The sequence below is a fragment of the Bubalus bubalis genome, chromosome 2 (assembly GCF_019923935.1).
Source record: "Bubalus bubalis isolate 160015118507 breed Murrah chromosome 2, NDDB_SH_1, whole genome shotgun sequence".
NCBI lineage: Eukaryota > Metazoa > Chordata > Mammalia > Artiodactyla > Bovidae > Bubalus > Bubalus bubalis.
The window spans coordinates 143,451,954-143,479,456 of NC_059158.1; the positions used below are offsets into that span (position 1 = coordinate 143,451,954).

The following is a 27,503-nucleotide window of genomic DNA, read 5'->3' on the forward strand; positions in this document are numbered from 1 at the left end:
ATGGGATAGGACTTCTAGTTTTTGGTTTAGCATGTAAGTATCTTGAAAACTGTCACTCCATCCTAACAACAGTAAACAATTGAACAAACTGAAAAACCAACAATTCTTCCTAGCTCCATGAGAGATGAGAGGTCACAGGGCAAACCATTACCTGCAAAACTGCAGTGACAGGTGAGTACAGAGAATCCCAAGTTACCAGAAGAGAAACCCTCAGCAGAATCCTCCATAGCAGTCCATACTGGGTTGGAGAAACTTGCCTGTAATTATCAAACCTCTGGAGGCTGAGTGGACAAGTCTGAGCATTAAAGGAGGTTCCAGCCATTGAGGCCCCAGCCTCCACTTTTATGAATTTTATTGCTAGGAGCTCAATGAGGTTGTCACAGTAAATACTGGAGAAAACCCTCATGTTGCTGGCAGAGGGAGGGCGAGAATAACCATTCTCAAATAACCAAAGGTCTGCCATCAGAGAAACTTTTACCAGAGCTGAAATTATTGGGGTTTTATCAGAGCCTAACTGATCTAGGGGATGTGAAATACCCAACTTTAGTACACTGTAGCCATCCTGTCCTTCTTAAGGGGCAGGGGAGTGACAAAGCACTTGTGAGGTACACAAGTCAGAGACCTAAAAGACTGAGACCTAATCACAGGACTATAGAAAGCCTGCCCTCCTCTAACACAACACCATCATATTACTAAAGGTTTATTTATTGCAGTTCCTTTGCTCAGTATATCATGTCTGGCTATCGTAAAATTACAGAGCATGTTGTTCAGTTGCTCAGTCATGTCTTACTCTTCAAGCCCATGGACCGCAGCATGCCAGGCTTCCCTGTCCTTTACCATCTTCCAGAGTCTGTTCATATTAATGTCCACTGAGTTGGTGATCCCATCCAACCATCTCATTACAGAGCATACTAAAAGGGAAAAAAATCACAATTTGAAGAGACCAAGCAAGCAACAGAACCAGACTTATATATGGCAAGAATGTTGAGAATTATCATACAGAAAAATTTAAATGGTTATGATGAATATGCTAACAGCTGTAGGAAATAGACAGCATGCAAGAAGAGAAGGTCAATGTAAACAGAGATGGAAATTCTAAGAACAAAGAAATGCTCCAAATCAAAAATATTGTAATAGAAAAGAAGCAGCCTTTGATGAACTCATTATTAGACTGACACAGCTGAAAAAACCATCTTTGAGCTTGAGATATGTCAGAAGAAACTTCCAAGATGGTAAAACAAAAAGGAAAAAAAGACTGAAAAAAAATAGAATATTTAAGAACTGTGGGACAACTATAAAAGATATGTGTATAATGGGAATACTAGAAACGAAAGAAAGGAACAGAAGTAATATTTGAAGCAATATTGAGAAATTTCCCAAAGTAGTGACAGACAAGATTTGGGAATCTCAAAGGACACCAAGCAAGATAAGTGCCAAAGGCTATACCTAGGCATATCATATTCACAGTTAGAAAATCAAAGAAAAATCTTTAAAGAAGTCAGAGGGGGGGGGGAAATCACTTTTCCTATAGAGGAACAGAGACAGAAACTTAAATCTGACTTATCTTCAGGAGTCATTCAAGCAAGTAGAGAGTGGAGTGAAATATTTAAAGTGCTGAGAGACAACATGCACCTAGAATTCTGTACCCCATGAAATTACTCTTCAAAAGTGAAGGCGGAATAATTGGGGGTGGGGCACACAGCATGGCATGCAGGATTCTTAGTTCTCTGACCAGGGATAGAACAAGTGCCCCCAGCATTGGAACTGTGGAGTCCTAACCACCAGACTGATAGGGAATTTCCTGTAAAGACTTTCTTTGACAAAAAAAAAAAAAAAAAAAAAAAAAACAAACAATTGAGGGAAATGGTTGCTAGTAGATCTGTCTTGCAAGGAATAGTAAAAGAAGTTCTTAAAAAAAAAAAAAAGTTCTTCAGAGAGAAGGGAAACAATGCATCAATAGATTATATACTTGGAAAGGAAAGGAAGAGCATCAGAGAAAAGTGAAAGTGCTTATTTTTTATTTTTTTAGGCCACACTGTGTGGCTTGTGGGATCTTAGTTCCCTGACTAAGGATGTAACCTGTGCCCCCTGCATTGGAAGCACAGAGTCTTAACCACTAGACCCAGGGGAGTCCCAAGTAAGTGAAAGTAAAATTAAAATTTGTCTTTTTCTTGATAGGTAGTTCAAAATAATATGTTCAACAGTGTATGCTTATGTATACTAAAGAGCCTCTTGATGAGGGTGAAAGAGGAGAGTGAAAAACTGGCTTAAAACTCAACACTGAAAAAATTAAGATCATGGCATCTGGTCCTGTCCCTAGTGTTATTTGCTCAGTTGTGTCTGACTCTTTGTGACTCCATAGACTGTGGTCCTCCAGCTCCTCTGTCCATGGAATTCTCTAGGCAAGAATACTGGAGTGGGTTGCCATTTTCTTCTCCAGGGGATCTTCCCAACCCAGGGATTGAACCTGGATCTCCAGCATTGCAGGCAGATTTTTTACCATCTGAGCCACCAGGGAAGCCCCCACTTCATGGCAAATATAGGGGAAAAAGTAGAAGCAGTGACAGATTTTATTTTCTTTACTGCAGATGGTTACTGCAGCCGTTGGTTGTTTTTTGGAAGGAAAGCTATGACAAACCTAGACAGCATATTAAAAAGCAAAGACATCATTTTGCCAACAAAGATCCATATAGTCAAATATATGGTTTTTCCAACAGTCATGTACAAATGTGACAGCTGGACCATAAAGAAGGCTGAGCATCAGAAGAATTGATGCTTTTAAATTGTGGTGTTGGAGAAGATTCTTGAGAGCCCCTTGGATAGCAAGGAGATCAACCCAGTCAATCCTAAAGGAAACCGGCCCTAATTACTCCTTGGAAGGGCTGATGCTGAAGCTGAAGGAAGCTCCAATACTTTCGTCAGCTGATGCGAAGAGCGGACCCATTAGAAAAGACCCTGATGCTGGGAAAGATCCAGGGCAGGAGAAGGGGGCGACAGAGGGTGAGATGGATGGATGGTGTCACTGACTCAATGGACATGAGTTGGAGCAAACTCCAGGAGATGGTAAAGGACAGAAAACCTGGCAATGCTGCAGTGCATGGGGACGCAAAGTCAGACAAGACTCAGCGATTGAACAACAGCCACTACCAATCTCATGCGTCTTCCCCTCTCCTTAAACCCCTCCAACCCCATCCCGCGCAAAGTTATCTACCTATCTCTAGTGAATGCTGCCGTTTTCCTTTTGTTTCTTTTCTTGTAAGAGCAATACCCTTTTGAAGCCTTTAGTAGTTTTGCACTTGACACTCAGCGACAGCGAAAGTTTGACACGGGGTGGCACGAGGCCTTGGCACAAACACGATTAATGGAAAGGATTTTTGGGGGGTGTGGGAGCACGTGTATGTTCTCACGACACACTGCCCCGACCAATCCCCTTTTTACAAACATAAATCAAAATGAAATCCCCTTCAGTTATCACCGTAGGGTTCCCTGCCCTCAGATGACTCCCGGAAATGACGCCGACAGCCCTACGCTCCGTCTGCCAGTCGGCAGCAGCGGCGGGCCATAGACGTAAGCACGTCTGTCCTCCAACGCGTCCAGTTCGGGGAAGTCTAGAGAGCTCCGCCGGGGACCGCCGCCGGGTCTTCAGGAGCCGGGTCGACTGAGGCTGCGCAGGTATGCAGGGGCGAGGCATCAGATAATCCCGCCCCCTCCAGCCTTTTCGGCCAATGAGCAACTAGTGATCCGGGACGGGTAAAGCCTTAAAGGCCGGAATGATTAGCCGAAAGCGCAGTCCCGCCCCGGCTCCTCCCAGCCCTCGCGCCCCGCCTCGACCCGTCACCGCCCCGCCTCCCTCTCCCGCCCGCCTGCCTAGCAGCGGGGTGACACGGGGCTTTGGCTTGAGAAGGGGGCGAGGGAAGCGAGTTAGACGTCGGCTTGGCGGCGGCGGCGGCGGCACAACCCCCCAGTGTGAGCGCGGTGTTGGGTAGCGGGTCATAGGGAAACGAGGGCTGCGTGGCAGAAATGGGAGGGCCCCGGGTGCTTGGTGGCGAACGCGCTCTAGAGTGAGGGGCGGCCGTGAGGGGGCGAGGTTGACCGGGGCGTGTCCCGGTGCGGTCGGGAGGGCGTGGATAGCGGCTCGGGGGACGCCCAGCTCTTCTTGTCTCCTTTCCAAAGCTTCTCTTGGCAGCTTGGCACAAATTAAGTTTGCCTCCCTTTCGGTTGGCTGGGCGGCGAGGTGGAAATTTAAAGTTCCCCCAAACACTTGGAGGCTTTCCCAGGGTGTTTTCTTTGCTGGTGCGTTTGTGCTCCTTTCTTCTTGCTGGATGGAGAGGTAGAGAGGCTAGGTGGGCTGGTCGACCTTTGCTGTCTGAGGATTGTTCAAACAAACAAACCAGGAATTCTTCACCCTCCTCCCCACACCCTGCCCTGCAAAACAACAGCAAACATTCCCAACAAGTTTTAAGAAGCCGACTGTAAAATTCTGAGGGATTCTGTGTCTGCAATGTGTCTGTAGTAAGTTGTGCTCTTTCTTAAGTTTACAGAAAGTCTATGAGTGGCATTTTTGCTGCTTATTATCATTGGACAATTTTTTTTTGTTATAAGTACTCATCTTTGAGTTCTGTCCAAGGGGATTCTGACTTTATGTTGATATGAAATATTGCATTAGTTGTGATGTTTTCCTGAAACGAGTTTCTGTGAAATTCAGTCAGTTGTAAAAGCTTAGCCAGTTCGTGGATGTGAGGTAGATAAATTTCTAGTTCTGATAAACCTGCAGTTACTATTATAGCCTCTTTTTAAAGCAAATCCTTGGCATGTTTTTCTCTTTCACAGATTTTTATAATTATCCAACAACCACTGATGAAGATAGGTTGGAGTAACTGCTGAAACTGAATTTTGTTGACCAGAAGGCAGTCCATTTGTTCCACTTCTTTTTGTTTTCCTTACTGCTTTGAGCTTTACTGTAACGGCGGAAAAACTTGGAAAATAAAATGAACACTCTATGGTCTTGAACTTTTTTTTTTTTTTTTTTTGAGGAAAAATTAAAGTGCCAGAGTGAAAGCCAGAATGGCATCTAGAGAGAGACTCTTTGAACTTTGGATGCTTTATTGTGCAAAGGTAACTGCTTTCCTTTTTTATTTCTAATTTTAAAATACTTTGTTATAAAATTTTGTGACTTGCCTTATCAGCAATTTATTTAATTGATAATGGCATATTTATTCCCAGTATTGACTTTAAGAACACGAAATTTTCTTTTTTCCACTTCATCAGATTTGAACACAAACACAGTATTGGCATGCTATTGAAAACTGTAGGGTGTGGTTTTAATTTGTCTTCAGTGATCCTAAACTTATATAAGTAAAATTATGACCTTTGAGAAAAGTAAAATATTTGTACTTTTGTTTGTGCTAGTTTTTCCTCCCACACTTCGGAGTAAAAATAGAGATATTTTTATGAGAAGAGAATTAAGCATTTTTCTCATAATTAACCTCTTAAAAGATTATTATATAAAAAGGCTATTGATTTGAAGTGGTTACTGTAAGCTTGCCCTGATGTTAGCACCATTGTCTCCCTTGATCCTCACAATAATTTTGGGAAATGTGTATTGTAATTACCCACTGCACCCCCCCCCCCGCCCCCCGCTTTTTTTTTTTTATTAATGAGAACTGATGCAGAATTTAAAGAGGTTAGTGAGAAGCAGCCCCTTCTGCTTCTGAATATAGCTGGTAAGTCAGCACTGCCGATTCAAGTCTGTGCTCTTATCTATTATGACTCCTCACTATTTTTACTTTAGTTGCTCAAAAATTATTTTTTCTCTCTTCATCTTTATGTGAATTTTTACATGTTAGTTTTGATTGCATGTTATTAGAGGAGAAGGGTGCTACTTAAAAACATGTTTTTCAAGTGAGGAGCTACATTACTACTTTGAAGATATTGGCATGTGTTGGAGTAACATCTCTAATTCATTACATAAATTACTTTAGGTCTCTGTGAAGGTCTCAGCTTCTGTTTCTGCATAATCCCTTAGGGCTCCCTTTCAATACTTTGAGCTCTTTAAAGAACAAGTTATTCTTTAACAGATGATCTCAGTTATCTTAATATTAAATATTAGAGCTCACACTGGAATTTTCTGTGACTTCCTGGTTTGGTATTTCTTACTGAAGGACATATACTTTGAAATATTTAATATGGATTTTTGAAATAGTTTTTAGTCTTGTGTAATTTAATGCCAGAAATGAATTTTTAAAAATAGGCCACTCTTCCAATAAAAAAGGAATCCAATTCATTACTTTTGAAAATAGTCACTAACACATGTCAGCCAAAAGTTAAAATGTGTTTTACGTTTTGGTATGTGTGCCCAGTAGTTTGAAAATGACTCCTTTAAAAATCCATCAAACTTAATAGGTTTTACACTTTAAGAATGACAAAAAAGTAAATGGAGTTACACTGTCTTACTAATTAGTCATGTTGTTTCTAGGTCGAGTTCATGTTTTATTCAAGGGACACTGTGCTTATTGAAAAGATAGTGCAATTTTGTTGACATATGCAGAATTTTGTTTTTAATGACTTAACATAAATGTGAATCCTTACTATTTTATGAGAATGTTTGAGTAAATATTGAAGCCCCTTCGTGGTCAAATTTTGAAACTTAGGCTTGGGCTGGAAGATCAATCCCATTTTTATATTTAAGATTTAAATCACTTGTGCTCTTAATAAGATTATGATTTTTTCAGCTGTTTTCATAAATCATTATTTAAAGTAATGATTTTATGTTTCAACAATTCATGAATAAGCTCTTATAAGCCAGACAACAACTGTCTTTTCATTCAACACCTTGAATTCAAGTAGCTTCCAAATATGCATCATAGATTTAAGCCTTTTGCTTGCTAGTGAGGATGATTCCCTAATACCCAGTTCTTTGTGGTACTATCTTCTAGCCTTACCGCTCTCACTCTGGCACACAGCCCTTCAAACCACCTGGCTTTCTCTTTTTCTCTTGACTAACATTTAAGACTTTCTTTTTATACCTTTGATGGGCTTTCTGACTGCTTCAGGACTGCTTAGATCTTCTTTTAACTTGGCTGGGACTTAGACCCCTTTTTGGGCTTGCTGTTGTAGTGTCTAGTTTTGGCTCTGCTGCTTTGTTTTGTGACCTTGCTCAGGACTTATCTCTTTGGGTCTCAGTTCTCTTATTTGTCAAGTAGTACTGTGTATACAAGGAGAATTCTTGTCTAACTCACCGTATGATTTTCATATGATTTTCATTTGTTTTGACCTCTGTGGGACAAGGAGCTTTTTTAAATCCCTTTTCTGTGGATTATCATGTGATACTTTGTAGTTCATCTTTTTTTTTTAAACTTTTATTATGGGAAATTTCAAACAGGCACAAATAGAGAGGATACTGTAGTGAACACTTTGGTATCTGTTACTATGCTTCAATAACTATCAGTTCATATTCAATGATGTTTCAGCTATAACCCTTCCCTACCCTTCTCCCCACCCTGAATTATTTTAAAGGAAATCTTAGACAACGTATCTGATCCATTAATTTTTTCTTAAATTTTTTAATTGAAGGACAATTGCTTTACTGAATTTTGTGGTTTTCTGTCATACATCAACAAGAATCAGCCATGGGTACACCTATGTCCCCTCCACCCCCAACCTCCTTCTCTTCTCCCTTCCCATCCCACCCACCCTTCAGCCTGTCACAGAGCCCCTGTTTGAGGTCCCTGAGTCATAGAGCAAATTCCTATTGGCTATCTATTTTACATATGGTATTGTAAATTTCCATGTTACTCTCTCCATACATCTCCCCTTGATCCGTAAATATTTAAAAATATATCTGTAAAGTAAGAACTCCTCTTAAAAACATAATCTCAATATAATTCTTTAAATTATCAAATATCTGGTCAGTTTTCAAACTTTCCTAAGCTTCATAAGTGTTCTTATTTCCCTACTGTTTGTTTGACATAGTATTTAAACAAAACATACTTGTATTTTGCTGAAAATTTATCTGTGAAGTCTTAATCTGTGGGTTCCCCCTCACCACACTTTTTATCCCTTCTATTTATTTGTTGAAGAAACCAGGTTTTGACATTAAAATTTCCTCAGTTGGGTTTTGCACGTTGAATTCCCTTGAGTTTAATTGTTGGGCTTCCCTTGTGGCTCAGCTGGTAAAGAATCTGCCTGCAATGCGGGAGACCTAGGTTCAGTCCCTGGTTTGGGAAGATCCCCTGGAGAAGAGAACGGCTACCCACTCCAGTATTCTGGCCTGGAGAATTCCATGGACTGTACAGTCCATGGGGTTGCAAAGAGGCGGATAAAACTGAACAACTTTTACTTAATTGTTACATCTGCTGGTGTTTGCGCACTGGCAGATCAGGAGGCTTCATTGATTCACATTCTTTTTGGTATGGGGAGGCTAGTATAATTCATGAGTATCTTGGCCATCAGTGACTTGCCTATACACATTAATTATTTCAGTAGGAGTTTGAAAAACTATGATATCCCAATTTTATCTTTTATTTATTAGTAGAACATATATAGAAAAATGTCTCCTCGTCAATTATTTGATGACAATTCCTTAAAGGGGAGTCAGGCAGAATAAATGTTTGATTCTTTCTCTTTGTTTTCAGAATAATGCCTTGATTACTAGCATCCTCCCAAGGTGACCAGTTAATTTTCTTAACTATCAAGTTCATCTTAATGAGTAAAATTTAAACACTGTCTTCTGTTTTGCTGCCCTAGTTGGTATTCCAGTCATATCAAACACTGTCCACATACCTGACTAAAGAAGACTTTGAAAATTTATGAAGGTCTGCTTCAGGGCAGTATGTATGGTTAAGACATCTTTCCTGTTTGCCACACTGCAAACCTTGGCACAGGTATTCCATGGTGTATTTGCAGTAAATGAATATTAAGATGCTGTCATAATGTTCTGCCTAAAGTGATGTATTAAAGGTTGCCATTATCTCCAGGTCAGAATACTTGAGTGGGTAGCCTTTCCCTTCTCCAGGGGATCTTCCCAACTCAGATCTTCCCAGGTCTCCCGCATTGTATGTGGATTCTTTAACAGCTGAGCCACAAGGGAAACCCAAGAATACCTGAGTGGGTAGCCTATCCCTTCTCCAGGGGATCGTTCCAATGCAGGAATTGAACCAGGGTCTCCTGCATTGGCAGGTGGATTCTTTATCAATTGAGCTATTAGGGAAGCCCCAAAAGAACCTCATGAGAGTTTTATAGATGTTTAAATAGGACTTTTATCAGAAAGAACTGTTGGGTAAATACTGCTTGGTCAAAGGAATACTAAAGAGATATATAAAGATGCCTTCTTCCCATTAGTCTAGATTTAGTTGCAAGCCTAAATCCTAGTATTAAAGTTTTTAAAGTAGAATTAAGATAAATCCAGTGTTTGCCAGGTGGGTCTCACATATTAAACTCAATATTTCAGAAAAATTTGGCTAAACCACTTTGTAATTTGTTTTTTTTTAACCAAAGTTTTCAGGTCTAACTTTTCACTTTCTCTTTCTAGGAATAGGATTTGATTGTTAAAAACATGCATCTTCCTTGCAGGTTATTTTTTAACCTCATATAGTTGTTTTTATATAATCAAGGCAGGATGATTTCTGATTACCCGACATGCCTGTTCTGTATAGAATCTTGTCCCAGTGTATAAGACTAGTAATTCAGTTATGTAGTCTGAACTTTTCTTGTCTCCAAACAGGCATCCCCACCCAGGGTCAAGGATTTCATCAACAATGCATTTCATATAGCTCTTGTAAGTTAAACATTAACTTGGAAACAGGTTTACTCTTGTTCCTGGATTTTAGTTGAGTGGTTAAGTACTTCTTGTCTGAGCATATTTTTCTGAAGTGTAGAAAGCAGCTTTATTTTTTAATATCTAAAGATTTTAGTTTATTTTATCTGTGTTAGGCACCCTCTTATTCCCTGTATCTTTTGACATTATTTCTTTCCTTAATGTGCTTATGGTAAGAGAGATGGTGCTGAGAACAATTTTGGTGTGTACATTATCATGCAACTTTTTGGAATTCATACATTGCGGAACAAGCATGTATGTATCCCTGTCACAACTGTTCCCCTTAGAGGGCCTAAGGATATATTTCTGTTCAACATTTATTCTTTTGGAAGTCCTTCAGTTGGTCACCAAGTATGCAGAAGAGAAACTGAGTTCTCAGATTCTTTGATAAAGTTGGTTTTGGTCTATGTAGTGGAAAGTATCAACTGTATTAACTCAGTAAAAAGATACAAAGTGAGTAAAAAACATATGTTGAAAAGTGGCAATGTGAGTTGAAATTCATGGTTCATTTTTGTCACTGGCCTTTTTTTATTTTCCCTGAGATTCAATTTACACTGAAAAATTCTGTGAAACTTCAGAATTTGAGCCAAGATTTAGTCCCAGTTCTCTTTCTGATTTTAAGGACACAGATCAGGTTATGTAATTTCTTTATGTTTCAGTTTTTTCGTCTGTCAAATGGAAAATAAAGCTATTGTGCATATCTTCCAAAGTTGTTGAGAACAAAACAAATTGACTGTATTTAAATGCATTTTAAGGGTAAGAAATATAAAATATCATCTTTATTAGTATTTAAAGAACACATATATGATCATGTGAGTATGTGTATCAAGATTACTTCCATTTTGTCTTTATATTGTATAATGATAGTGGGAAATATTCTCTTGTTTTAACCAGTAGTGATGAAACTGTGCTCATGAATGTCTAAATTTTTAATCTGTATTTATATTTGCTTTCAAGCTTAGTGCTTAATTATCCTAGTAATGCTTCAGGATTTTTTTTTTTTTCTTTTTTTTTTACTCTAAACCAAGTTTGTTTTGGATCTTGGTGATGCTCCATTTCCTGCTGTTGCCCTTTGTCCTGCTAAATCTGGAATATGACTGAAATAGATAGTTTTGCAGTGAGCTCAGAGTAAACTTCCTTTTCAGAATAAAAGTTTTGCTTCATAAGGAAGGTAGAATTTAGAGGTATTTTATTTAGATAAAAAGGCAAATACCTCTTTTGATACATAGATTTTGGAAAAAACAGATGAATGAATACTCTTCTAAATCAGAAAATTATAATTTATTTTTACAGGTTTAGTTATAATCATAAGTGAAGCTTTTGGCAGGATGTACCATATACATCAACCCTTATAATTTAACTCATTTTTAATAAGTCTCTGGTATGTGCAAAATGTAGATAGAAATAGCTCTTAATTTTCTCTGGCTTAATAAATGACTTTGTGTATAAGGAAAGTGGTGTTGTTTGACTGAGGCAAAACAAAATCATCAGCTTAGTAGTATTGGTTATCAATTACATGTTTATTTTAGGAAGTTAGATGTGAAAGAAAGTAAGAAATGAGTACTTTTTGTTAATAGAGTTGCCCTTAGAAAAGGAATATTACTAGCTTTGTAGTTTGACTTGTGAACTTATACAGTACACTAAAAAGTTATTAAGATGCATGAAAATTTATTCTTTTCTTTTGAATACCATAATTTAAGTTTCCTTGGTAGAAGGTTGAATTGATAGCCTGTCAATGTGTAGATGTGGAGGAAGAGGGAAAAGAAAGAGCCTAAAATAATTTTCAGGTTTTACAAACTTAGTACTTGGTCATCCCATTCAGCAAGTTGACGAGGTTTTCAGGTGAACATGTGAATTTGCAGTGCCTGAGGGATGTCTAAGTAGAGAAACACCCCCACAAAATGGAGTTTAGAAGGTGATCTATGCTGGAAATAAAGATCTGAGAGTTGTCACAGTGGCAGTTATTGAAGAGTTACTTGAGAGTAAGAAGAAAAGAGGATCAGAGTCAGGGAGTCCTGACGAACATTATCATTTAAGAGGAGGATAGAGGAAGAAGAGTTAGGAGTTGGAATGGGAGGAGAACCAGGAATGAGTGGTTGCCTCTGAAAGTAGAGTAGTCAGTAGTATCCAATTCCACATAGCTTTGAAGTAAAGCATTATGGAGCATGTATTGGATTCCACAGTTAAGAGATTATTGGTGGCTTTAGCAAAGTAGTTCTAAAAAGAATGGAGAAAAAAGATGTTAAAAATACAAGTCCCTATTTTAAGTTGAATTCAACAGAATTAAAATTATGACAGACTGCCATTAAAGTTGTAAATGTTTACTCTTGATTTTTGTACTCTTCTACCTTTCAAACTTATTCTTAACTACATCTAAGGAATATCAGCATTTGCTTTGAATTTATGTATTTTGACTTATGTATTTTATGTAATTACTTATGTAATTTATGTGTTTTTACCAGATTTAGACTGGTAAAATTACTCTTTGGTTGAACCAAAGCATTAACTGGTCCATGCATTTCACAGAGAAGTCATTCAAGCATTTCAAAACAGTTTGCCTCTTAAAAAAAAATAAGTGGTTTTGTTTGATGCATTTAATTTAACTACTACATAATCTTTCCTGATAATAAACATTAGAATAGTAGGAAAGATATGTACTATTTCAGCTTATGCTGTCACTGTGAGGTGAGTTTATACTTTTTTATTGAATAATTTTGACTTAGAATTTTTCTCAAAATATACATTTAATTTTAAAATATAAAATTTCATTTTTCTAATAAATGAACTTCATTTGAAGGATGAAAATATATAGACTTTCTAATTTTGGTTATGCTCTAAGAAAAGTAGTAAAGATGTTTTACTGAGTTTTAAAATTTTTTAAGAAAAAATTTAGTAAAATGCAGATATGCAAAAAGTAAAAATTTCATTATTCAGAAATTTTTAGAGTACTTTTATGCATGTGATTGAAATCTATATAAATTAGTTAGATGCTACTACAAAACATTAAGATACTAAATTTGAAAAACTTCCATCTGATGTGAAACTTGAACATTGTTTTAAGCTTCTAAGCCCTATTTAAAAAGTGTCAGAGTTATATTTATTTAATGCCTATGTAGCGATATCCTTTTCCTTTCTAAAGAATTTATTTCAGTCCAATTTAGCTAGTTTTATTGAATGCCTGGGACTTCCCTGTAGCTCAAACGGTAAAAAATCTGCTTGCAGTGCAGGGGACCCGGTTTGATCCCTGGGTAAGGAAGATCCTCTGGAGAAGGGAATGGCAGTCCTCTTCAGTACTTTTGCCTGGAGAATCCTATGGACAGAGAAGCCTAACAGGCAATAGTGTGTGGGATCACAAAGAGTCAGACACGGCTAAGTGACTAACACACACACAGTTATTTACTGTCATTTTATCTCTTGAATTTTATATTTTTCCTGTTTTTAGAAAGTTGGTCATTTATAAAAAGTAAATTATTTTTTTAGAGCAGTTTCAGGTTCACAGCAAATTGAACAGGAAGTTCCTATGTATCCCTTGTACATATATGTACAACCTTCCCTGTTATTGACATCCCACACCATAGTGGTAAATGACCACTTGACTGACTCCTGAAAACACTTGAATCAGAAATGTTTTTACCTGTTCACTCTGTGTGAAACTCCAAGAAGAACACAAAAAGTTAACAGGACATACCTAATATTCCAGCATTTAATAGGTTGGTCTTTACAAGATCTGCTAATATTAAATGATAATTTTCTATACTCTATTGATCAAATGTAGCATTTCATTAACCCTGCGTGTGGGTAGCTCAGTGGTAAAGAATCTGCCTGCCAATGCAAGAGACACTGGTTCAATCCTGGATTGGAAAGATCCCCTGGAGGAGGAAATGGAAACCTACTTCAATATTCTTGCCTGGAAAATTCCACGACAGAGAAACTGGTGGGCAATAGTTCATGGGGTTGCAAAGAGTTGGACATGACTGAGCATGCACACACAAATGAATAGTTACTTAAAATCTAAGAAATATCTAAAGTAAAAATTAAAATCTTTCTCACTAGGGGTAAAGAGATGGGAATACTAGACCAACTGACCTGCCTCTTGAGAAATGTGTATGCAGGCCAGGATGCAACAGTTAGAACTGGACATGGAACAACAGACTGGTTTCAAATCTGTAAAGGAGTACATCAAGACTGTATATTGTCACCCTGTTTATTTGACTTACATGCAGCATACATCATGAGAAATGCTGGGCTGGATGAAGCACAAGCTGGAATCAAGATTGACGGGAGAAATATCAATAACCTCAGATATGCAGATGATACCACCCTTATGGCAGAAAGTGAAGAGGAACTAAAGAGCCTCTTGATGAACGTGAAAGAAGAGAGTGAAAAAGTTGGCTTAAAGCTCAACATTCAGAAAACAAAGATGATGGCATCTGGTCCCATCACTTCATGGCAGATAGATGGGGAAACAGTGGAAACAGTGTCAGACTATTTTTGGGGGCTCTGAAATCACTGCAGGTGGTGATTGCAGCCATGCAATTAAAAGATGCTTACTCCTTGGAAGAAAAGTTATGACCAACCTAGATGGCATATTGAAAAGCAGAGACATTACTTTGCCAACAAAGGACCATCTAGTCAAGGCTATGGTTTTTCCAGTGGTCATGTATGGATGTGAGAGTTGGACTGTGAACAAAGCTGAGCGCTGAAGAATTGATGCTTTTGAACTGTGGTGTTGGAGAAGACTCTTGAGAGTCCCTTGGACTGCAAGGAGATCCAACCAGTCCATCCTAAAGGAGATCAGTCCTGGGTGTTCTTTGGAGGGACTGATGCTGAAGCTGAAAGTCCAATACTGTGGCCACCTCATGGGAAGTGTTGACTCATTGGAAAAGACCCTGATGCTGGGAGGGATTGGGGGCAGGAGGAGAAGGGGACGACAGAGGATGAGATGGCTGGATGGCATCACTGACTTGATGGATATGAGTTTGAGTGAACTCCGGGAGTTGATGATAGACGGGGAGGCCTGGCGTGCTGCGATTCATGGTGTCGCAAAGAGTCGGACACGACTGAGCGACTGAACTGAAAATCACTGCAAATGGTGACTGCAGCCATGAAATAAAAAGACGCTTACTCCTTGGAAGAAAAGTTATAACCAACCTAGACAGAATATTAAAAAACAGAGATGTTACTTTGCCAACAAAGGTCTGTCTAGTCAAAGCTATGGTTTTTCCAGTAGTCATGTATGGATATGAGAGCTGGAGTATAAAAAAAGCTGAGTGCCAAAGAATTGATGCTTTTGAACTGTGGTGTTGTAGAAGACTGTTGAGAGTCCCTTGGACAGCAAGGAAATCCAACCAGTCCATCCTAAAAGAAATCAGTCCTGAATATTCATTGGAAGGACTGATGCTGAAGCTGAAGCTCTAGTACTTTGGCCACCTGATGCAAAGAACTGACTCATTTGAAAAGACGCTGATGCTGGGAAAGATTGAGGGCGGGAGGAGAAGGGGATGACAGAGAATGAGATGGTTGGATGGCATCATCAACTCAGTGAACATGAGTTTGAGTAAACTCCGGGAATTGATGATGGACAGGGATGCCTGGCATGTTGCAGTCTATGGGGTTGCAAAGAGTCCGACACATCTGAGCAACTGAACTGAGGGGTTGGTATATTCTAGCTTATTTTTATGCACAGGCCTCTTTTAGAATATAGCTTCTTTTGTTTGTGCTAAAATGGCTTCCAAATCTTTCCTGGATGTAACTGGCTTTTTATCAGAATTTCCATCAAAATTTTGTGTCTTTCATCTGTTTGATTGACTGTGACTTCATGTGAAGTCATGCTTTTCCAGTTAGAGTCAGTTTTCCTCTTAGATTGTAGATTGTGAGACCTAAGGAAGATGAATGAAGTCATCACTGATCGCTTAGTTGAAGAGGTAGTATTTGATCAAGGTTTTATATTGAAACTGCTAGTGAAGTTTGCTCAGTTGTGTCCAACTCTGTATGACCCCATGGACTCTACAGTCCATGGAATTCTGCAGGCCAGAATACTAGAGTGGGTAGCCTTTCCCTTCTCCAGGGAATCTTCCCAACCCAGGGACTGAACCCAGGTCTCCCACATTGCAGGCAGCTGATTCTTTACCAGCTGAGCCACAAGGGAAGCCCTAGAATACTAGAGTGGGTAGCCTATCTCTTCTCCGGCAGATCTTCTTGACCCAGGAATTAAACCAGGATCTCCTGCTTTGGGGGCGGATTCTTTACCAATTGAGCTATGAGGGAAGCCCTAGTATTTTAATAGTCACAGAGGATGTTCCAGACACACAAGGCATGACCAAAAGTACAAAGGAAAAGTGATCTTAATATAGATTTGCATCATTAATGTCATGTTGTACCCTGCTGCTCTGTTTTCGTGCATATCTCTATTGAATAGCTCCATTTTGCTGCCTAATTTAGTATAATTTTTTGAAGATATTTTGAACAGCAGTTAATCTCAACATCAGCAGCAGTTGATGTTGGAGTATCAACCATGCACATACATCTAGTGAAAGAAGATCAGCGTGAACACCTGCGACTAGGGTTGCACAGGCTATGACAAATATGTCATAACAGCAGCCTTCCTGAGAGCAACTGTAAGATGCATTTTGATTTCAAAGATGCCAAAGTATAAAAAATTACGTTTTAGAATCAGAGAAATATAGTATACAAGTGACCTAGCACTTTTAAAAATGAATGTCTAGAAATAGAAAAGAAGATCCCAATATTGATAAAGACCAATAAAAAGGATATGAGTTTAGATAGCTGAAGAGAATTAGTTAGAATGAAGATCACAAGAATTCTTTTAGAATATATCCTAGAAAGTCAAGGAGTTGAAAAATATGGAAGACTGAATAATAATATGAGAAGATTTAACACGTATTTAATTGGTCTCAAAAGAAGAGTAAAGAAAGCATGAAATGAATGTTAGTATTTGAAGAGATTGCAGGTGAGAGCTTTCCAGGATTGATGAAAGTCTAGTGAAACCCACAGAGAACGATTAAAACAAATTCCATACCAATATACATCATAGTGAAACCATAGTGGTTCTGCAGAAAACCAAAGCAAAAGAAAGAAAGCTTAAAAGCTACCAGAGAAAAAAAGAACTGTCTTCAAAGGGATTACAAGTTAACACCTGATTTTTCAATAATAATGATTGTAAGGAGAGGACAATGGATTGATATCTTTAAAGGAAAGACTAATGTAGAATTTCCAACCAAGTGACGTTTCTTCAAAGAGGAAAGTGAAATAAAGCCATTTTCAGCAAAACAAAAGCAGTTCAATTCATCAAGAAAATGTAACAATTCTTGGTACTATTGTTTAGTTGCTAAGTCGTATCGGACTCTTTTGGGACCCCATGGACTGTAGCCTGCCTGGCTTATCTGTCCATAGGGTTTCCCAGGCAAGAATACTGAAAAGTGAAAAAGTGAAAGTGTTAAGTCCCTCAGTTGTGTCTGACTCTTTGCGACCCCACGGACTATAACCCACCAGGACCCTCTGTCCACAGGATTCTCGGGGCAAGAATACTGGAGTGGGTTGCCATTTCCTCCTACAGGGGATTTTCGTACCCAGGGATTGAACCTGGGTCTCCCACATTGCAGGCAAATTCTTTGTGTTTTTTAAAATTTATTGATTTTTTAATTGAAGGATAATTGCTTTGCAGAATTTTGTTTTCTGTCAAACCTCAACATAAATCAGCCATAGGTATACATACATATATCCCCTCCCTTTTGAACCTCTCTCCCGTCTCCCTCCCATCTCACCCCTCTAGGTTGATACAGAGCCCCTATTTGAGTTTCCTGAGCCATATAGCAAATTCCTGTTGGCTATCTATTTTACATATGGTAATGTAAGTTTCCATGTTGCTCTTTCCGTACATCTCACCCTCTCCCCTCTCCCCATGTCCATAAGTCTATGTTTGTTTTTCCATTGCTGCGCTGTAAATAAATTCGTCAGTACCATTTTTCTAGAAAACATATGTATGCATTAGGCGGGCTGAATCTTTACTGTCTAAGCCACCAGGGAAGCAATGCTTGTATTGCTAGAGTGGGTTGCCATTTCCTTCTCCAGGACATCTTCTTGACCCAGGGATTGAACCTGCATGTTTTGAATCTCCTGCATTGCAGGTAGATTCTTTTCCGCTGAGCCACCAGGGAAGCCCAGGAAACTACAACAATTTTAAATTCATGTGCACCTAATAACATAGTCTCTAAAACAAGCATTGACAGCACTAGAGAGGAATAAACATATGACAGTCATGATAGGTTTTTTTTAACTTAACATAGGTTAGTAGTTTTTAAAAACATATTTTTCTCAGTAATTGATAAAATGAACAGACCAAAAAAAAAAAATCAGTGAAGATACTGAAGACTTAAACAATGTATGTTTTATGTTAGTTGCTCAGTCTTGTCCAACTTTTTGGGATCCCATGGACTGTAGCCCACCTGGCTCCTCTGTCTGTGGAATTCTGGCAAGAATACTGAGGTGGGTTGCCATTTCCTTCTCCAGGGGATCTTCCCAACCCAGATTCTTTACTGTCTGATCTACCAGGGATTGAAACAGTAGAGTTGACAAATTAAAAGGGACTTATGTAGAACATTATACCCATACATTCTTTTCAAGTACACATATTTACAAAAATGATGATATGACAGAACTTAAAGCAAGTTTCAGCAAATTTCAGATTATTGAAATAATAGAATATGTTTTCTAATGAGAATGTAGTTAAGGGAGAAATGCAGCTAAGGAACAAATTGCAAAAGTATTTTTTAAAAAGTCATACAGTTTAAAACAAAGGTTTGATTAAAGAATAAGAAATAAAATCGGAATTTTTGTGGGGGAGAACTGAATGATAAAATTACACATTTAGATCCTTTTGGGAAGTACCTACAGCATTGCCTGGGAAAATTTGTGGCTATAAATGTGTTAGAGAAAAAGACTAAAATGAAATGAACTAGTCATTTGTGGTAGCCAAGCCTTCAAGATCCCACCTTGTCATATGCATGCCCTTTTACAGTCCTCCTACATTGTATTGGTTTGTCTGTGATGCGTAGAATTTTTTGTTGTTGTTAATTAATTTATTTTTTAATTGAAGGATAATTGCTTTACAGAAGTGTGTTGTTTTCTGTCAAACATCAGCATGAATCAGCCATAGGTATACATATATCCCCTCCCTCTCGAACCTCCCTCACGTCTCTCTCCCATCCCACCCCTCCTCATTGTTACAGAGCCCCTGTTTCAGTTCCAAGTGATACAGCAAATTCCCATTGGCTGTCTACTTTATATATGGTAGTGTAAGTTTCCATATTACTCTATCCCGATGCATAGAATTTGGCAAAAGTGATGGTATATCATTTCTGAAATTAGAAAAGACACTGTTTTTCCTACTGTTTCCATCTCAGTTGCTTTCTTTTCCCCTGTATCATTTGCTCTCTGGGAAGCAAGCTGCTGTGTTATAAGTAGCCCTGTGTAGAACCCTATGTGAACAACTGAAACCTGGCCAACCACCACCTGAGTGAAGTTGAAAGTAGCTTCTCCAGCCAGTCAGTCTTTGCTGTGACTGCACTCTGGTTTCTATCTTCATCACAGTTTGGGAGAAATGCTGAGCCAGAACCACCCAGCTAAGCTGTTTTTCAATTCTTGGCCCTAAAAATCTGAGATAATATTTGTTGTTCAAGCTCCTAAATTTAATTTGTTATGCAGGAATACATTAATATTATAGATAAATTTTCCATTTCAAGAAGACAATGAAAGAATAAAATAAGCCCAAAGTAGAGTGAAGGAAATTATAAGGTGTTTTTTTTTTATGTAAAATTATGAACTTTATTATGTTTATTTTTCAGTTTTTCAGGGAGGTGTGCATAAGTAAGAAGATCAACAAACATTAAGGAATGATTAACTTTAATAAAAAATTATCCATTATTTAACACCTTGGCATGAGTGGCATAAACACAGTCTGTATCTGGATATAATTTTAATTAAGAATCTGGAAGTGAGATCGGAGAAGGCAATGGCACCCCACTCCAGTATTCTTGCCTGGAAAATCCCATGGACGGAGGAGCCTGGTGGGCTGCAGTCCATGTGGTCGCTAAGAGTCGGACATGACTGAGCGACTTCACTTTCACTTTTCACTTTCATGCATTGGGGAAGGAAATGGCAACCCCCTCCAGTGTTCTTGCCTGGAGAATCCCAGGGACAGGGCAGCCTGGTGGGCTGCCGTCTATGGGGTCGCACAGAGTCGGACACGACTGAAGCGATTTAGCAGCAGCAGCAGCAGCAGCAGCAAGTGAGATTGAAAGTAAATCAATAATAGCTCTTCATTCTGCAAATCATTCTAGTAGTCCTGGTGATATCATAGGGGAATTGTAAGGTTTATTATAGAAATTACTCATAATAAAATACTGAATCTAGGAAAAGATAATCAGTAATTCCAACATCACAGAAGAGATAACTAGATATGTATCTTCTGAAGGACATATATAACATACCTGTGTTGTATTTTTTGCCAGAAAACCCCTAAATCTGACAATCTCTAGATTTACTACTTCACAGGAAATACAGAGGACTGAGAAACATGTTAAATGACAGTCAGCAAAATCTCGAATGTGAGAAATATTAAATCACAAATGGCATAGTGTCTTCAGCAAATAAATTAGAGAAAAAAGAAATGTAATAGAAACCCATAGGTTTAAAAAGACTTAAAACATATACCAACAAATTGCAATATATGGACTTTATTTGGGTCCTGACTTTATCAGACAGTTAAGAAAGGCATTTCTGAGCAAGTCAGGAAAATCTGAACATCAATGGATGTTAAAGGGCTATTAATTTTTTCAGATTGATAGTATTGTCATATTTTAAAAGATGTATTTTATGACTATGTATTGAAGTATTTGTGGTTGAAATATGATGTCTGGATTTGCTTAAAAGTAATTCATTAGAGGACGGAAATATAGGTGAAATATATGTGTGTATCTAAAAGTTTATAAAACTTAAAAGAATATGTGTGTGTGCTTTTGCTCAGTCATGTCCCACTCTTTGCACCCCATGGACTATAACCTGCCAGGCTTCTCTGTTGATGGGATTTTCCAGGCAAGAATACTGGAGTTGGATGCCATATCCTTCTCCAGGGGACTTTCCCCATCCAGGGATTGAACCCATGTCTCCTTCATTGTTCGTGGATTCTTTAACCACTGAGCCATCAGGGCTTGAAAGAATATTAAAACGCAACTATTGTTATGTGGAGAAAGGAAGGTGTTCCCTCTATTCTTACCTGTAACCCTATCCCATAAGAACTTGGTGAAAGTTTATGGCTCTCATAATCCTATTACTACTAAAGCTTCCCAGCAGTGGAGTGGATGTTATGAAAAGGTAAAAATTTCTCATGCTTGAATGTAATGTAAGTCATCACATTCAGCTAGTGGTCACTGCATTGGACAGTATCTCTCTAAGTGTTTAGATGTCATCCTCTGGTAATGAGGAGCCTTTGAATGTATTTGAGCAGAAGAGAAGATTATATTTAAATTGAACAAATCCCGTTAGTAGCTGTGTGTCCACTGGGAGAAATTGAAACTACAGAGACCTGTGGGGATCTACATAACAGTCCAAAATGAACAATTATTTTAATGGCAGATGATTGGATGGATATTTGAGTATAAAATCAATAAAGTTCATTCTCAATTATTTTATAATTGCTTATTTTATGACATTGGATCATGACCAACTTGATAGCAGAATCTGTGTCTTAATAATGGTAGCCGACATGTTTTGAGCATTTGCTAAATGTCAGGTATTGCCAAATGCCTTATATGTATTATCTCATTCGGTGCTTTCAACAGTGCTGTAAGGAGAGTATTATCTTCATTTTATAAATCCAGAACAGATCAGAGAAATGAAGTTACCTGCTCACAGTCACACAGATAGTAAATGCAAACGGATGTGAAAGAAAAAGAATACAGTTAAGATCATGTGGCACTGGGGATCATGAAATATTTAAGTATGCGTATGGGTAGCTTAGAACATTCTTGTTTGGGAGTGTGACCTAATTTAGGCACATAATAGGTTATAAAAATAACTATACTTAGCCTATACTATGTGCTGGGCATTGTTCTAAGCCGTTGACACTTACTAGGTTATTTCATTTTCACAACCCTGTAAAGAAAGGTGCTATGATTATCTTCATTTTTACAGAAGAAACTTGTGCATACGTAGAGTCACTTGTTCAAGAAAGTGCAGAGCGGGGATTAGTGTCCATTTAATTTGACCTCAGTGCTTCTGCAGTACTTAATACATTTGTGTTTTGTGTTAATAAATATTGTGCAACTGGGGAGATAGACCCTACTGTGTTATTTTATTGTACCACACTCTCATAACCATGAAAATGCCTAAGCTTGAGATTTAATTAATATTGTTTCTGGATGTGTGGACTTTTTTCCTTTTATGACCTTTGGCAGTTAAGTATAGATCATTTGAAGGGTTTTCTCAGGCTGTGTCGGATGTGGCTTTTTTATGTGTTAAAGTTGTTTATGGACTTGAGTGTACTGATCCTGACTCAGTTCCTCTTTTCCTCTTTTTGCTCACAAAGCCAAAGCTCCATTTTATTCCTGCTCACAATTCAAAAATAGTGTAGTGGAGTGGAGAGGACACAGTTGGATTCATATATCTTTGCATTTTAATCCCTGCACTATCAATGACTAGCTGTATGACTGTGGATAAGTTATATATCCTTAGAACTTTGCTTTTCTAACCTGTAAAATGAGAAAAATGAAACCCTCTCTCAGTGGTTGTAAGGAGTAAATGGGATAATGTATATTTTTAAAATAGCTGATGTAGTACTTGGACAGTCTTTTGGTGGGTTTCCCTGGTTGGTCAGTGGTAAAGAAGCTGCCTGCAAATGCAGGAGACTCAGGTTCTGTTGGAGAAGGAAATGACCACCCACTCTAGTATTTGCTTGGGAATCCTATGGATAGAGGAGCCTGGCGGGATACGGTGAATGGGGTAGCAGAGAGTTGAATACAACTTAGTGACTAAATGACAACAATAGAACTTGGTACATTGCAAAATCTGAAAAGATTGTAACTGCTTCACTTCTTACTAAGTAAAACATTTCCAGGTTTAAATACCATTTCTTTCCTTATAGTTAGTTGTTTACTTCCTGAGAGAACTCTGTACTTAGCAAACACTTGATAGCCCTGACTTTCAGACTTTGAACTAGATACTGTAGAGTTTCTAAATAATCTATAAGGAGAAATACATTAATTTTTTATGGCATTATGAGTTGTTTTGTGTTCAACTTTTACACAGTGTATTAAAACTGCTCTGTTAAGAAAGAACTTCTTAATAGAGGCAGACTCCAGCTACTTGTATTTCTAGAGTCTTATCCTGAATGTTTGAATGAATGGATGATGTGCTGATTGGAAATGAAAAAAACAATTAATGAAATCCTTGAGAAGATTTCTCACAAGAGGTAGTTCTTTTTCTGAAATATTTCCATCTTCTCAGTGATGATGTGGATTATAACAATTTATGATCTGATTTTGGAACAGTGTATTAATAGAAAAAACAAATACACAAAAGGTCAGCTGTCTGCATATTCTGGGAACATTCTTTTAGGAATTCTCATTTGTGTGTAATGCTTTTATTTTAGGGAAATAAATTACTTGAGTTCTTATTATCCAAGAGCAGTGCCTGACCAATGATAAATAAGACTCCGGAGGGTCATGTTTAAATTGACTGGAGTAAAAAAGTGTTAAGAACATGAAGGAAACATTTTGAGCATCATTTTTAATGATGCAATTTATATTTAAAAGAATTTATGAGGAATCATGGTTTTTTCCAAATCATCTTTGAGATATAACTTACCACAAAATGCACAGATTTTAAGTGTCAAATTTGATGAGTTTTGGTGCAGCAAACATTTGTGTAACTGCTGCCTAATAAAACAAATAGAAAATTTCTATTACCTGGGAAGATTTCCTCTGTGCCCTTTTGTAGTCAGTCCTCTGAAAGACAGTCAGTGATCTAATTTCTGTCACCATAGGCTGCTCTAGAACTTTTATAATTGAAATCACAATTTCAATATGCTTTAATGCCTGGCATGTTGCTAAGCATGTTTTTGAAATTTCTAACTATTGTCATATCAGTGGTTTATTCATTGTTATTGTAAGCTAGCATTCCATTGTGTGACTATACCACAATTTATTAATTAATCTGTTGATGGAATTTTGGTTTATTTCCAGCTTAGGGTTATTAAAAATAAATCTTCTATGAACATTTTGGTACAAGTGTTTTTTGTTTTTGTTTTGTTTTTTTTTCTCTTGAGAGGAATGACTGGGCCATGTGGTAAATTTATGTTTAAAAGAAACTGCTAAACTATTTTCCAAGTGATTGTACCATTTTATACTCCCACCAGAAATGTGAGTTCCAGTTATTCCACATTTTTACCCATACTTGATATGGACAGTCTTTTAAATTTTAACCTTTCTAGTGGGTGTGTGATGGTATTCCATTTCATTTTAATTTTCATTTCCCTGGATAACTAGTGATATTGTAAATGTTTTTGCATGCTACTTGGCCATTTGTGTATTTTCTTTTGTGAAACATCTGAACCTTTTGCCCGTATTTAAATTGAGTTGTCCTTTTTACATTGATTCATCAGAGTTCTTTTTATATTCTTTGTACAAGTCTTTTGTCACATGTATGTACTGAGAATATTTTCAGCTGATATATGGCTTGCCTTCTCCTTTTCTTAATGGTGTGTTCTAATAAATAAAAGTTTTAAATTTTGAATAAGAACAATTATTATTTTTTTCTTCTTTTGGTTTGTGATTTTTGTGTCCAAGCTGAAAGATCTTTGTGTGCCCCAAAGTTGCAAAGGTATTCGCCTATATTTTCTTTTAGAAGATCTTTTAGTTTTTATGTTTAGGTTAATGACCCATCTCCAATTTTATTTTATTTATGTTTTTTATATTTTTCATTAATTCATTGGGCAAGTATTTGTTGAGTGCCAGGAACTGCTTCAGGCACTTGGTATCCGTTGGTAAACAGAATAGTCACTTGTGGTGAGCCTTTAGGTAGGCCCTATGATTGTGAGGTCCACAGTCTAGGGGCACTGACAGGTAATGAATAAATTCTAGAGTATGGGGGAAGGTGAGAAAGCACCATGAAGTGGGTCAACAGAATAGCGTATAAGGTAAATGTTGGCTTGTAAGGCTTGTAATTTTAGGAAAACATTGTCAGAAGGCTTCTGATTTTAAGAAAGGGTAGTAAAATTTGGCTTCATTGAGAATAAGCCATTTAAAGAATGACTTGAAGAAGATGCAGGGGTTAGCCATACAGCTATCTGGGAGAAGAGTGTTCTAGATAGAGAAAACAGCCATTGCAAAGGCCTCAGATGGGAACATGTCTGGCTTGTCCCAGTAACAGTCAGGAAGCCAGTACAGTACAGGGTGATGGAGAGGGCAACTTGTGTAGAATCTTACAGAGTATTGTTAAGACCATAGCTCTTTGTGTGAGTCACATGGGATCATTATACTTAAATACACATTTTAAAACAGCTCCTATGTCTTCCTGAGTATCATTTAGAGATTTCATATTATTACTTCTTTAGATTATCAGTTTATATTTGCTCAATAGGAGTTAAAACCTTTTTTAAAAAAGACTCCTGACATACTTAATATTATGATGATTTTCTTATTTCAGAAAGATCCAGATTACCTGAAGCTGTGGTTGGACAGTTTTGTTTCTAGCTATGAACAATTCTTAGATGTTGACTTTGAAAAGCTGCCTACCAGGTATGTAGAAACACTTGGTTTCCTACCCTTGGGTGAATTTGTTAATTCTTGTCATAAAAACCTCATTGATGACATATTAAAAGGATGGCAATTACATGACACACATGCCCCTCCTGCATAACCCTACTTTCCTAGCAGACATTTCTGATTGATCACAGTCATCTTTCTTGCTGCCTCTTCTTTGCTTTGATAGGGCACTGGCAACCGAGTGTCCTGCAGTTCGTTTCAGTTCTGATATTACCCAGAATTAGTGCTATATGCCACAAGTTAAGGGCAAAGTCCTCTGCGAGGCTGTCCTCACTTCAGTCATTATTAGCAAGTCTACCGAGAAGGCGATGGCACCCCACTCCTGTACTCTTGTCTGGAAAATCCCATGGATGGAGGAGCCTGGTGGGCTGCAGTCCATGGGGTAGTACAGAGTCGGACACGACTGAGTGACTTCACTTCCACTTTTCACTTTCATGCATTAGAGAAGGAAATGGCAAACCACTCCAGTGTTCTTGCCTGGAGAATCCCAGGGACAGGGGAGCCTGGTGGGCGGCCATCTATGGGGTTGCACAGAGTCAGACACGACTGAAGTGACTTAGCAGCAGCAGCAGGAAGACCTTGACACTTCTGACCAACGGGCTACACATTTGGAGGTTGTCATGACTCCCTCACGTTCAGTAAGTTTGCTACAGTGACTTAGAAATCTCACTGAAAGTCCTGTATTTAGGATTACTGTATTATTATGAAGGATACACATAGGAACAGGGCTAGGGTCTGGGAGGGCCTGGATGCAAGGCTTCTTGCTGTCTCCCTGTGAAGTCAGGGTATGTTGCTCTCCCTGAGCATCAGTGTGTTCAAAGAAGGAAGCTTTTTGAGCTTTGGTTTTCCAGAGTTTTGTTGGGTCTTATTACATCATTGGCTGTTCGATCGACCTTAGTCTGTACTTCCTCTCCCCTCTCAGAAAGTTGGGGGTGAGTCATTCAGATATGCCCAGCCCCTTTTTTGAAACTATATAAGGGTCCACCGTGTGTCGTTCCATTCATTTGCCTAAAATTTCTCTGCTATATGACAGGCATTGTAGTTGAAACTTATTTTTCCTGGCCTATAGTAGGGCCCTGGAAAACACCTTGGAGTAGGTCAAGTTTTCAGATTTTTAAAAACTGGATTTGAAAATCATGAAATAGGGGAAAAACTAAAATCTTGGAGAAATGTATAAGTGAAAGTACAAATATTTTCTCCCATTCTTCTGCCTGCCACCATTTCCATAGTCTCGAAGTTCCCAGGCCCACTTCCTTGATAAACTTTGTATTGTGTCTCAAGTCATCTTTCAAGTGAATTCATCTTTTCAAGTGAATAGTATATGTCAGATGTATAAAACTAGTTGTCATCTTAAAGCAGCTCACAGATAATCCTCATTTAAAGTATACTGACTTTATAAAATTTCCATGTTAGAGAATTCATAATACAAAGCAAGGGTTGCTTTTACCAGATTACAAAACCTTGAAATTTAAGCTGGACTTTTTCCTGTGTTAGAACAATTGGCAGCTGTTTACAGGAGACATTGAGTAGGCGAACAGAGGAGTGGAAAAGATTTCTGGAGTTTGGGAAATTTCAGCAAAAGGAGCTTAGAATTTTGGCAAGGAAGTCTTAGAGGTGGGAACATACTTCTAAATTCTGAAATCTTTATCACATTAGGCCAAAAATTCCAACTTGGATTATAAACCCTGTTCTAATTTTATGAGCGTCAGTTAAGAAAAAAAATTACTCTTTTAGAAGCTGATATTGTTTTCTGCCTAGGAAAATAAAAACATATGTAAATAGAAAAAGGGACAACTAAGGACAAAAGGAACTAGTTTTAAATAACTAGAATGAAATATTGGGAAATCTGA

The 27,503-nt window shown here is 38.0% G+C and overlaps 1 protein-coding gene across 6 annotated transcripts in view; it reads left to right on the forward strand.

Moving 5' to 3' along the window:
- The first annotated feature begins 3,219 nt into the window (after positions 1-3,219).
- The window catches only part of NBEAL1 (neurobeachin like 1), a 155,681-nt gene continuing 131,397 nt past the window's right edge, over positions 3,220-27,503 (forward strand). For 2 of the 6 annotated variants that reach the window (XM_025278018.2, XM_044937458.1), the window contains exons 1-3: positions 3,787-3,966; positions 4,831-5,115; positions 25,535-25,626. In XM_025278018.2, coding sequence (XP_025133803.2) covers positions 5,065-5,115; positions 25,535-25,626 — 143 coding nt within the window. In that variant the 5' untranslated portion in view covers positions 3,787-3,966; positions 4,831-5,064. The other 4 variants (XM_025278019.2, XM_025278024.2, XM_044937460.1 and 1 more) reach the window with 4 other exon arrangements.